Below are 12,735 nucleotides of genomic sequence, written 5' to 3' on the forward strand. Positions count from 1 at the left end.
TGGAACCAAGCCCAGTCCTCCTCCCTTACTGCAAGACCCCACTGCGATGGTCCTTTGTTCCTGTCACTATGGACCCTTATGAATCTGCCTTTTTTTTTTTTTCTTACTTTTGGTTTAGTGGTTTTGTTCCCCCCCCCCTCTCTCTCTCTCTCTCTGTGTGTGTGTGTGTGTGTGTGTGTGTGTGTGTGTGTGTGTGTGTGTGTGTGTTTAGACAGGGTCTTGCCCAAATGCTGGCCTCGAACTGCTGGCCCATGAGACCTCAAATGCAGCAGTCTGATTACAGTCATGTGTCACCACATCCAGGCTAAAGTACACTATCTTTTAAAAAGGTGATGAGTAATTTTTTTTTTTGTAACAACACATTTTTGGCTTAGAAGAAGGCAGAAACCAGCTTTGGGAAGGCTTAAGCATCAGGCAGGCAGGTCTTCTTAGCCACAGGGCAACAGGATTTGCACAAACCATTCCCATGGGACTAGAGATTTGCGATTGCTCAGAGTCAGCCGTGTCGCCAGGGGGCGCTGCAGAACGCAGCCGGAAGCCAGCATCACCCACTGAGGAACCGCACTTGTTACGGCCTCCGGGCACTTCCGGTAGCGGAGCGGCGGACCCGCGGCGGCGGGCTCCGGGGTGTCGGGGTACACGGAGTCGGCAGGAGTCGGCGCCCGGCTCCCGCGCGGGGCGCCATGGACGACGTCGGCAGCTCCGCGGGCAGCGGAGGCTTCCGCCCGGGCGTGGACAGCCTGGACGAGCCGCCCAACAGCCGCATCTTCCTAGTGATCAGCAAGTACACGTCGGAATCGGTGCTGAGAGAGCGCTTCTCGCCCTTCGGAGACATCCAGGACATCTGGGTGGTGCGCGACAAGCACACTAAGGAGTCCAAGGGCGTCGCCTTCGTCAAGTTCGCCCGCAGCTCACAGGCTTGCCGGGCTATGGAGGAGATGCACGGGCAGTGCCTTGCTCCCAACGACACCAAGCCAATCAAAGTGAGGGACTGGGGTGCCTGGGTTAGGTGTGTGAGGTAGAGATGCCCAAGTTGGGGTGTCTTGAGTAAAGGTGCTCGTGGTTGAGGGTGCCCGCGGGGGCGACGGTGGTGTGGGTTGGGGTCTCTCTCGCCCCTTTGCTGCATCGGGGGTATCAGGTTCCCCGGCCTCTGGCCAAAGGAGCATCTTCCCCTGGCAACAGATTGGGTAGCCACACAGGTCAGTACAGCTCAGCTATGGCTGTCACCATAATTCAGTCGACCTTATTGTATGTCCTCTCTCCTTGTCTATTTTGAGGACTTTTCTGACCTCTCTCGGACACTTTGCTTAACCTTCCCATTTTGTGGCAAGCTGTGCTTCGTACTAAGAAAGGGGGCAAACCTAGAAGATTATAAAAGGCATAGGAAAACAGTTTAAATTCCTGGAAAACTGGTTGGCTGGAAAGGACAGCCAGAAAGGAAAAGGTTCTGGACCTGCCACCTTCCCTGGTTCCCTTAAAGTTCGTAGTCCGTATTAACTAAAGGATTTAAAAGCAGACTCAGGGAGAGGGTGCTGTTGACACGTGTTCAAGGACTGTGGGTTGGAGTCTTTTCCCGCCTTTCTTTTTGCTGCGTCAAGGATGTTGTGTGTCGTATAGGAAACTGCGTAAGAACAGGCGTGCACTGTGTGGTTCATGTGCCCTATAGAGATATGGTCCTTTATAAGAGATTGTAAACACTTGAGGCTCTAAAATTTAAAAACTTGTGGTGTGATAGCACCTCAGATCGTTTAGCCTGGGCGTCTTTTTTTCTCTATCATTTGCATTTTCTCGTAGCTTCTCTTGTCTATTTCTTTGGATACTTCGTTACTAGATTCGGGTACCTCGTTACTAGGTTAATTTAGGATGGGCCATGTGTACTAATTCCTTCATTAGTGCCTGATGTATGATGGGACTTGTTGAGGAAATGACTAAAGTAGACTGCCTAGTCTCTTACCCTGTCTATAAGTAGGGCCCTTTGCCTCTATAACAAGCCGTCTAATGAGCAAGGTAACAGCTTTCATTTCCCTGGACCCAGTTGTTCTGTTTCTTCAACAAAAGTGTACAGTGCCCCCCCTTTTTTTTTTTAATTGTTCAGTATCCTTTGAGTTTCTGCCTCCTACAGCAATCCATTGTCCATAGTTTTTTTTTCATACTTCACTGATACACTGCCCTCTTTAAAGGACACACACACACGCACACACACGCACGCACGCACTCTCCTCATGGGTCCTTGTGAATAATGTGGTGGTCCGTGGCGTTTCAAGTGACATTATCTATCAAGAATATAATAGTTATAGCTGAACAAACAAGTCTACAGCCTTAGTCACAGATTTTAATATTCCTCCAGAAAACTAAAAACCAAGACAAACTGAGAACCAAATATTGTACTACAAAGCAAATTAGGTTCATATTCACTTCCCTTATAATGTTTTAATAAAACTAAACTGCCAATATAGAAAAATAAAGCCTCCTGTGAATTCTCCGTCTGCATGTGGAAGCATTTGTGATATTCATGGAGATGGATCAGTGTGATTATGCTACCCTTTTCTAAAAATTTTCTGTTAGAAAGCAATTAGAATGTCTAGACTTAGACCAGGTGTGGTGGCCTTTAATCCAAGCATTCAGGAAGCAGAGGCAGGAGGATCACTGAGTTTGAGGCCAGCCTGGTGAGTCCAGGATAGCCAAGGCTACACAGAGAAATCCTGTCTCAAAAAAAAAAAAAAAGAATATCTAGACTTAAACCCAACTGTGTGAATAATTACATTAAATATAGCACATGCCTGTACTCCCTGGGCTCAGGAAGCTCAGGCAAGCAGATCTTGAGTTTAAAGCCAGCATAGGCACATGGGAAGACCCTGTTTCCCACAAAAGATACTACAAAACAACAACAAAACCACAACTAAGTGATGTGTACAAGAGAAATGCTTTAAAGATACTGTGTGGTAGATTTTTTTTTTAAGCTCTTAACGGTGAAGATGAACTTCAATACATAGAATATTAACAGATGATTATATAAGATGAACCCATAGCAACCCCATGTGTTTATGCTGCCTCAAAATACATGCAGCATTTAGGGGTGGGAATTGGGGTCTGGGAGTCAGACCCCTGGCTTCACAGATGCAAGCCTCTGTCACAGAGAGAGACTAATGCTCGCTCTGGTTTATGTACAGTCAGTGCCTGGTAAAACGACTAGAGAAGGAAAAACGTGGAGCATTTTTATATCAAGAATGTAGGGAGAGCCAGGCGTGGTGGCGCACACCTGTCATCCCAACCCTCGGGGGGCAGAAGCAGGCAGGGCTCTGAGTTCAAGGACAGCCTGGTCTACAAAGCAAGTTCAGGATAGCCAGGGCTACACAGAAAAATTTTGTCTCCAAGAGAGAGAGAATATGAATGAATGAATGAACGAATATATCAGACCTTTAGTCAACACTGTTTAAATACAAATTTTGCATTATTTCAGTGACCTGCTCTTGGTGGTCAAAAATGCAAATCTAAGTATTTGGGAGACAGACTGGTAGATCTCTGAGTTTAAGGTGAGCCTGGCCTACATACAGAGTTAAACTCTGCCCAGGGTTACATTGTGAGACCTTGTCGTAAAACAAAACAAAATGCAAAAGTAGAAATGTATTTGGAAAAAAAAACAGATTTGTATCATACTTTTTTTAAAAAAAAAAATCACTGCAACAAAAATTATTTTTGAAAAACAATTCCTATCCCGTTGAGTTGTGCACCTGTTCTGTAAAGCGAGTCCGCTTACGGAATGAGAATGCAGTTAACATGATTCCGAGGGCGTCATATGTTTCCTAGGTTTTCATTGCCCAGTCCCGATCATCAGGAAGTCATAGAGACGTTGAAGATGAAGAACTCACAAGAATCTTTGTTATGATACCAAAGTCCTACACTGAAGAAGACCTGCGGGAGAAATTTAAGGTGCTCGTGTGTTCTTATCATAGCTCCGCCTTCAGCACTGTACAGTTGCTAACAACTGGATGGAAGTAGTGAGAGTTCATCATAAAATATACGTTGAGAAGATGAGGTACAAAGCCAGAGTGCTCTCACTAAGACCACACAGCTGATAGGTGATGACACCCCGATGGAAGCCCACTCCGCCCCGGAGCCTGCTCTCCGGCCTTCACATTTCAGAGAACCTCTTGGCTTCTCACATCTCTTGTCTCTGCACAGTGAGTCAGGAGCCTGAGTCACGGCTGCACGCGTGAGCTGTGCTGGCCAGTGCTTATCACGGCCTGTGCTGTGCTGGCATTGTTTCAGTCACAGGAAGGTTATTCCTTGAAGTGGTTCTTGTCCTAAATTGGGCTTCTATACAGCTCATATTTAAGGGAAAGCATTACAGCTCTGAGCTCCTAGTCAGAGGAAATGACTTGTGAAGATAATTTTAAACCTCAGAATCCCAGTTCCAGCGCCCTCACACTCCTCTACTGAGCAAGACCATACAACACGTTCTCTTTTCCTGGCTTAGTGTCTGTGGCTTGGGCAAGGTGTTTGGTTTCTGTGGGCCGAGCTTCATTATCTGTGGAGTCAGCAGTATAGAGTGTCAGTGTAGCCGTGAAGGATTTCTTTGTTTGCATGCATCGGATACAGATTATAAATTTAAAATTTGAAATATTTTTTTTTCCGTTATGAAGTTTGAATCCCCTAAGGTCCTTTCTCTTACCTCTTGCAGGTATATGGCGACATTGAGTATTGCAGCATTATTAAGAATAAAGTCACTGGAGAAAGTAAAGGTTTGGGCTACGTTCGCTATTTAAAACCATCACAAGCTGCCCAAGCAATAGAAAACTGTGATAGAAGTAAGGATGGGGATTTTTAAGAGTTTTCCTTTGTGTGTTTGGTTGTTGTGCCTGCATGTACATCTGTGTGTCGCATGGGTACAGTGCCTACAAAGGCCAGAGGAGAACGTCACACCCCCTGGAACTGGAGTTACACATTTGTGAGCCACCGTGTGGGTGTTGGAATGGAGCCCAGGTGTTCCTAGCCACTGATCAGTCTTTCCAGCCCCAGAATGTGTTTTATTTTAACCTTGCTAAAAACACCTTTTAAAAAGGAACTCTTTAATCCTAGTACTTGGGAGACAGAGGCAGGTGGATTGCTGTGAGTTTGAGGCCAGCCTGGTCTACAAAAGAAAGTCCAGGGTAGCCAGGACTGTTACACAGAGAAACCTGTCTTGAAAACCTAAAAAAAAGAGCTCTCCTCGTTAAAAATAACAGTCTACTAGTAGATTTTTTTGCTAAGGCAATTAAGTAGTAGGTATTTGTGTGTGATTCAAGGCTGAAAACATTTTGGACTGGTGACTCAGTCAGGCGCTGACACTATCTTGAGAAATACGACCAACTGAGTAGTCAAATAGCAGGCGCAGGACACATCTTGTAAAAGTATTAGAAATTGATTTACCCTTTTAAGTCTATATATATTATAGTTATATATATTTTGTTTTTCTTGAGACAGAATCGTGCTGTGTAGCCCAGCCCTGACTTGAACTTGTGATCCTCCTGCGTTGGCCTGCTAAGTGTCTGCTTTACAGGCATATGCCACCGTGCCCAGCACGTCTTATTCTTTCTATTTGTTCCTATTTGACCTAATCCCTAATCATCTTTTATTATACTAACAAGCATACAAGTTAAGCATAGGTTTGGTGATATTTGCTGTCACAGGTCATTAATTGGAAGCTATGTGACACATTATTAGATATCTTGACATTATACATAAAGCTGACTTTGGTAGTAAGAAGTGTAAGAAATTACTGTTATAAAAATCTATAATACTGGAAAGAGTTGCGGTTGATCAGTAGAATTCTTAGATGCCTCTAAAGTCCACACCACTATTTTCTTTTTTTTTTCCCCTCCACTATTTTCTTCTTAGGTCCTTTTTCTTTTCTTTTCTTTTCTTTTTTTCTTTTCTTTTTCCCCCCAAGGCAGGGTTTCTCTGTGTAGCCTTGGCTGTCCTGGACTCACTTTGTAGACCAGGCTGGTCTCGAACTCACAGCGCTCCTCCTGCCTCTGCCTCCCGAGTGCTGGGATTAAAGGCATGCGCCACCACGCCCGGCCTTTCTTAGGTCCTTCTAATCGTCTCAGTCAATCTTAACTGTCTCCTGTCATATGTTCCTCAGTATGAAGTACCTGGTAGCCCTGGCATTTAAAATGTTTATATCTATATTGACTACCTAAAACCGAGAAAATAAGGAATAGAAGGATATTTTTAAAGACTGAAAACAAAAAGTATACCTTGTTTTCCACCACCTCCAAATCCCTCATACAGTCGTAGCTCCTCCATAAAGACTGAGTGAGCTCACACCAGCTGGCTTGTCATGTTTACAGCTGGTGAACAGTAGGCATGCTATGAGCCCGTGAGATACACCTGTGTACACATAATATAGACAAGCAGTTTGTTTTAAAGGGTTTGTGGGACCTTCCCATTTTGTGTAGTGGCTTGGGAGGGTGCACATGGAAGCCAGAGGCTGCCTTATCCACCTGGTTTGGGAGTGTGGTTCTTCCTGAGCAGGGAGCTCACCAGCTGATTAGCCTGGTGTCCTGTCCACCTTGCCAACACTGGAATTACAGGCATGCATGGCCTCGCCTGGCCTTATATGTGGGTGTTGAGGACCTGCGTTCAGATCTCCAGGCTTGCATGACGAGCACTTGCCTAGCTGACTGTCTCTCCGTAGCTCGCGTCCCACTTTTGGAAGCTAATCCTCAGGCCCTTAAGTAAGAGCCCTTGATCTAGAACAAGGAGCCAGGTACAGAGCTGTTGTGATTGTCTGACAGGCAGGGAGGGTAGCGTGCACGGTAACCAGCTGAGCACATATGAAGGAAGCATGGCAAGTTAGATGTGGGGGTTCCCAGCGGGGTTTCGATGCTAAGCAGACCGGGCAAATGGGGCGCCATCTTTTGGAAGCGTGGCACAGCATGGCAGGCTTTTCTTGTCTGTCCTCTACTTGGGGTTCTTGGTTTGTTTCTGGTTTTCTTTGCTTCGCTTGTTTGTTTGCTTACTTTTTTTCCTTTACCATAAAATAAAGAAGTAGACGTGATGGAGACGGACATAATGTCGATTCTACCTTGTGTGGTTCTGTTTCTAAAACTGTCAGATCCTCACAATCAAATATGTTAAATTTGCTATGAAGCTTGGAAATTCATGAACTCTCATTTTCAGGTTTCAGGGCGCTCTTGGCTGAGCCTAAAAATAAGGTGTCGGAGTCCCCAGAACAGGATTATTACAGTAGCATGAGGCAGGAGGCTCCGGGGAGTGAGCCTAGAGCAACTCTGTTTCCCTTGGGTGAGTGGACTGCCTTTCCCTCTTTATATTGGTAGCATATTCGGTATATAAGAACTAATTTAGTTTTTTAAAAATATTTATTTATTTATTTATTTTGTATACAGCACTCTTCCTGCAGGCCAGAAGAAGGCCTCAGATCTCACCACGGATGGTTGTGAGCCACCATGTGGTTGGTGGGAACTGAACTCAGGACCTTTGGAAGAGCAGCCAGCAGAAGCTGCTTTTAACCTCTGAGCCATCTCTCCAGCCCCTAATTTAATTTTCAAATCATCTTTTGGCAGCAACCTGAAAATCTTACCTAGTGAATGAAAAACTTATATGTTGTTGTTTTTCCTAAGAAGTTGATCAGTACTTCTAATATCCTTAATACTTAACACTTATGTTGTTTAACTTATTTCCAATATAGATTTCTCTAGATAGCTACACATTGTCTATATACTAACATGTGTTACTGCTATATTTTGTGGTAGAATTGTGTGTGTATGAATTCTGCTTCTGTGCAGCCAGCCAAAAATGGACATCCCTGTAGTAGTTCAGTGTTGAAGTTAAGTGAGGAAGTGCGTGAAGTTGTCTGTTCTCTTGTCACTGGGTCTTTATGGTTGTCTGATACTACAGTGCTACATAATGGGTGATGGATGGGATCAAAATACATTGTATACGTGTATGAAATTCTCAAAGGATAAATTAAAAATAAAATTTTCAAAAAAAATACTGCAAAATACAAAGACATTTCTTTGTTTAGTATAGTACGTTTCAAATATATTTGTGCAAATAATTACATGAATTTTTAATGTATAGAAATTTAATGATTTACATGTGTGTGTGTGTGTGTGTGTGTGTGTATGTCTACATATAGTTGGAGAACAGCAGTCTGAATTTTCAAGTTTTGACAAGAATGATAGCAGAGACCAGAACGCAATCTCCAAACGCCTGTCAGTCGTGTCGCGAGTCCCCCTCACGGAGGAGCAGCTCTTCAGCGTTTTTGACATAGTTCCAGGACTGGAGTATTGTGAGATTCAGCGTGATCCTTATTCAAATTATGGTAAAATGATGTTTTTGCTGTTGTTAAGTTTACAGTGTTCTGTTAAAGCAGTTTTTATCCATGACACATTTTTACACTGTGTATGTTGTAGGAAGTTTATATTGTATTTTTTCTAGTGTGTTTTTTAATTCTTTTTGTTAATATACCTATGTTTATTGTATAGTGAATATTTTCACAGTGATATTTTTGTTCACGTATATCATGTACTTTAATCTCATTACTACCCATTATCCCCTCCTAGCCCCTCCTTGTTTCCTATTTTATTTAAAATCCAGCAATATCTTAACAAATAAATCCCCAAGAATATACCTTTTTTATAAAAGTCATTCACCATAAAAATATTTTAACTCTCAAAGTAAAGGATTCTCTATTTCCCATTTACAACAACAGTGTCTCAGGCTAAGGTCTGTTTTTGCTATTTGAATTGATGCTAGGAAAGTTATAAGATGCTTAAAGTCTCCTCATGTATCTCCAAGTCTCTTTCTCCTTAATCTCCCGCATCCTAAGTGCTGTGCATCTCTGCACATCTCAGCATTGCAGTAGAAGCAGCGCAGCAGCCAAGCCAAGGCATCCATCCCCTCAGGCGTGTCAGCCGCAGCCTGCTCCAGGCAGCTCTTCTTTCCCTTCCTTCAGGACCGCCCTCTTCAAGGGAACAGGAAATGGGCAACTGTGCTGTTTTCCATACGTAATACTTTCCTCCACTGTTTCAACTGGCTGAATATAGAGTTTTTCCATGGACAAATTCTTATTGTTTTCTGCTCAATAGGAAAAACTCTTAATTTCAAAAGTGAAGGATTTTTGTTTTTACATATATTGATACAAGAAAACTTAAGCTGGGCCTGGTGGTGAGTGCCTGAAATCCCAGGACTCACTGAGGCAGGGGCCTCACAAGTTAAAGGCCAATGGCCCAGTCCAGCAAGTTCCTTCTAAGAAAAGGACTTTAAAACTCTTTAAATTCAACTCATTAGATAGAATATATACTGATACTACAGTGTCTAAAGTACGGTTTCTATTTTTCCAAAGTCCAGCTTATGCTTCACTGCCCACAAATAATGTTACATGCATGTTTACTTTGTACTCTGACACCTTTGCTTTTATAGTTCTGTATTTTTCACCTTTGAAATACATTGTAACTGGGGCTGGAGCGACTGCTCAGCAGTTGAGCAGTGGCTGCTCTTCCAGAGGACCTGGGCGCAGTTCCCAGAACCCACACGGCAGCCCCTACCTGCCTGTGGCTCCAGCTCCAGAGGATCTGACACCCTCACACAGACATGTATGCAGGAAAAATGCCAATGAATGTAAATGTTAAAATTTTTTAAAAAGAAAGAAAGAAATGCATTGTAACCTTGGCCTGCAGGACTCCGCGTCTGCTGCCTTTTTCCATTTCTGTCTATTCTCTATTGTAGGTCACGGTGTGGTTCAGTACTCTAACGTAGCATCAGCTATCTATGCAAAATACAAATTGCATGGATTCCAGTACCCTCCTGGGAATCGCATAGGAGTTTCCTTCCTGGATGATGGGAGTAATGTGGCAGAGTAAGTACCATTCCACAAATGTCCAAGCCAGGCTGCTGGACGTGACTGTTCCTTGAAGGATAAAAATAAGTGGTTAGCCTCAGGTGAGGAAGTCACACTGAACAAATTACTGTTAAGATGCTGAATTTTTCTAATATTTCTGTAAATTGTCGGTTCTTGTTCCCAGTCTCATCAGAAAAATGGCCACACAGATGGTGGCGTCACAGCTGGCGTCAATGGTGTGGAGTAACCCAAGCCAGCAGCAGCTTCTGGTAAGTAGGTAAGAATGTGACCTCTGAAACACAGTCAGCAACCAGCATGACATTTGTTTACTACTGAAGAAAGAACATTTTCAGAGCTATTGTAAGAAATCACACAGGTGCCATGACACATCTTTAGCTCTTGACCCCAAAGCCCTGAAGAGCAATCTTTCCTTTTTCTCCCTTTGTGCCTGACTCTTCTGCAGCAATTTGGAGGAAGTTCTGCGTCACAGTTGCCTCAAATCCAGACAGATGTTGTACTGCCATCCTGCAAAAAGAAAGCTCCTCCTGAAACTGCTGTGAAAGAAAGACTGTTTATCGTCTTTAACCCTCATCCTTTGCCATTAGACGTGTTAGAGGACATATTCTGGTAAGGTTCGGCTCTACACAGCTGCACATTGTAAACAAGTACACTCAGTACAGTTAAACAGGAACTGAGTTCTAAAGGCCCGTTACTGATCTTTTCAGTTTGTGATCATTTTCTTTTCTCTGTCAGGCATATATCTTGACACAGAATTTCCTTAACACATATCTTAATAGAATTTCCTTAACACATATCTCAACACAGGTTTTCCTGATTTATTTTATTTATTTATTTTTTCAAAGACTGAAGACATACAGGATAGTTTTTAAAGGCTGCAGATGTAGAATGGACAAATTTCTTGTCTCTTGGGAGAAGATTCATTTGCATAGACCTGTTCTTTTCATATGCTATTTCCTTCATGTTGTAATTCAGCTGAACAGTGTTTACTAAATATCTTACATTTTACCAGCATTTGGTTGGATCTTGAGGATTAGGTGATGTAAAGCATATCACGTAATTATAACTTTATATCTACCCTAGGTTTTATTAAAAAGACATTTTTCTTTCTAATAATATGTGTGATTTAAATAAATAGGAAGCATGTAGCGCACGCCTTTAATCCTATCACCCAGGAGGCAGAGGCAGGTGGATCTCTTGAGTTCAAAGCCAGCCTGGTCTACAAATTGAATCCAGGACAGCCAGGGCTACACAGAGAAACCGTGTCTCAAATAAAGCAAGCAAAACAAAACAAAACAAAGACCCCCACAAAAGATGTAACTGACTCGCTTTTGTTTTGTTTTGTTCTTAAGAAACCCCTGTGCTAGACAGCATCTGGGCTGGGGTGCTAAGTGTGACGTAAACAAAACATTGTATTACATTGAGTAGTCATACAGAGCAGCAGTGTAGGTACCACACAAGTTCTGAGGGTTCTCATTAAGCAAAGGGTGTGATGGGGCCTGCAGGATAAACCTAGGTTTGCCAGAGGAAAAGGCTGGGGTGTGGTTTGGGCTTTGGAGGTTTTTGTTTGTTTTCCTGCCAGAAAAGACCATGAAAAGAGATCATTCGAATATGGACTTTGAGAGCTTGTGGGGGACTCAGAGCTGGAGCACCAGTGCCTGTTCTGAAAGCTAAGTCCATTCTTACCTGGGAAGCAAGGTGAAACTGTTGAGATTCTTTAGGAAAAAAGACGAGTAGATCAACTGGAGAGGGACAGCACGGATACGGGGAGTGGTGAAGAAAATGAGGAAGTGAGGAAAACATAAAGACGCTGTTGTGAGGGAGGAAGCCTCCCGGAGAGCCAAGAGAAGTTGGCTAAAGAGGAGCTTCTTGCCGAATGGCGCTGGCAGCAGGCGGATGCGGAACATAGATTGGCCTAGGTAGCGTCTAGACTCATGTTTAGAACTTACAAATAGCCTTCATCTGCCTCTTATACTTTGGTCTTTGCTTTATTTCAGTCGTTTTGGGAACCTGATTGAAGTCTACCTGGTGTCTGGAAAAAACGTGGGCTATGTCAAGTATGCAGACAGGATGAGTGCCAGCGATGCCATCACCACCCTGCACGGGAAGATTCTGAATGGCGTCAGACTTAAAGTCATGCTGGCCGACTCCCCAAGGGAAGAGTCCAAAAAGCGCCAGAGAACTTACTGAGTCTTAGGTAAGTGTTTCCTAACCTTTAGCAAGGGAATGTAACAAGAGGAACGGCTGTAAGTACTTCACTTGTGAACTTTTCTTTTGGAAACTTTAGAAGCTACTTATAACCATGTTGGCAGCTGGGCGAGGTGGCGCACGCCTGTAATTCCAGCACTTGGGAGGCAGAGGCAGGTGGATTGCTGTGAGTTCGAGGCCAGCCTGGTCTATAAAGTGAGTCCAGGACAGCCAAGGCTACACAGAAAAACTCTGTCTCGAAAAATAAATAAATAAATAAATAAATCATGTTGGCTTAAAACTTTACTAGTAAAGCCAAGTTATTTTTTAATTTTTATTTATTTTTATATTGCAATATATTTTTAAATTTAAATTTGTTTAAACTCGGGGATGGAAAGATGTGTTCCTAGTTAGGAGTGCTTGCTGCTCTTCCAGAGGGCCCACGTCAGGCTACTTACCTGTATGTACCTAATGCTCCAGGGCAGCATTTCTCAATCTGTGGGTCGTGACCCTTTGGAGGTCAGAGGACCCTTTCACAGGGGTCACCTAAGACCATTAGAAAACACTTGATATTTATATTACAATTCATAACAGTAGCAAAAATATAGTAATGAAATATCAATGAAAATAACTTTATGGGGGTCTTTATGTGGGGGTCACCACAACAGGAGGAACTGTATTAA

At 43.2% G+C, this 12,735-nt stretch overlaps 1 protein-coding gene across 2 annotated transcripts; it reads left to right on the forward strand.

Annotated features, from left to right (window-relative positions):
• The first annotated feature begins 581 nt into the window (after positions 1 to 581).
• Positions 582 to 12,062, forward strand: RBM45 (RNA binding motif protein 45). Of its 2 annotated transcripts, XM_084798179.1 has the most exons (9): positions 582 to 983; positions 3,808 to 3,930; positions 4,682 to 4,808; positions 7,165 to 7,287; positions 8,144 to 8,329; positions 9,736 to 9,865; positions 10,032 to 10,116; positions 10,311 to 10,474; positions 11,863 to 12,062. In XM_084798179.1, exons 1-9 carry the CDS (start codon positions 684 to 686, stop codon positions 12,053 to 12,055), a joined length of 1,431 nt encoding a protein of 476 aa, XP_084654305.1. In that variant the 5' UTR covers positions 582 to 683; the 3' UTR covers positions 12,056 to 12,062. The 2 variants fall into 2 exon arrangements, with proteins under 2 accessions (XP_084654305.1, XP_084654306.1); XM_084798180.1 differs by lacking the exon at positions 7,165 to 7,287.
• Positions 12,063 to 12,735: the final 673 nt, after the last annotated feature.

Source organism: Acomys minous (genome assembly GCF_964271855.1).
Source record: "Acomys minous genome assembly, chromosome: 10".
NCBI lineage: Eukaryota > Metazoa > Chordata > Mammalia > Rodentia > Muridae > Acomys > Acomys minous.

Bases quoted from the DNA above. Each gene is read 5' to 3' on its own strand.
- RBM45 (XM_084798179.1), top strand. From the start codon at position 684: ATGGACGACGTCGGCAGCTCCGCGGGCAGCGGAGGCTTCCGCCCGGGC. The intron at 984-3,807 runs GTGAGGGACTGG...TATGTTTCCTAG, and splicing joins ACGACACCAAGCCAATCAAA to GTTTTCATTGCCCAGTCCCG. The intron at 4,809-7,164 runs GTAAGGATGGGG...TCTCATTTTCAG, and splicing joins AATAGAAAACTGTGATAGAA to GTTTCAGGGCGCTCTTGGCT.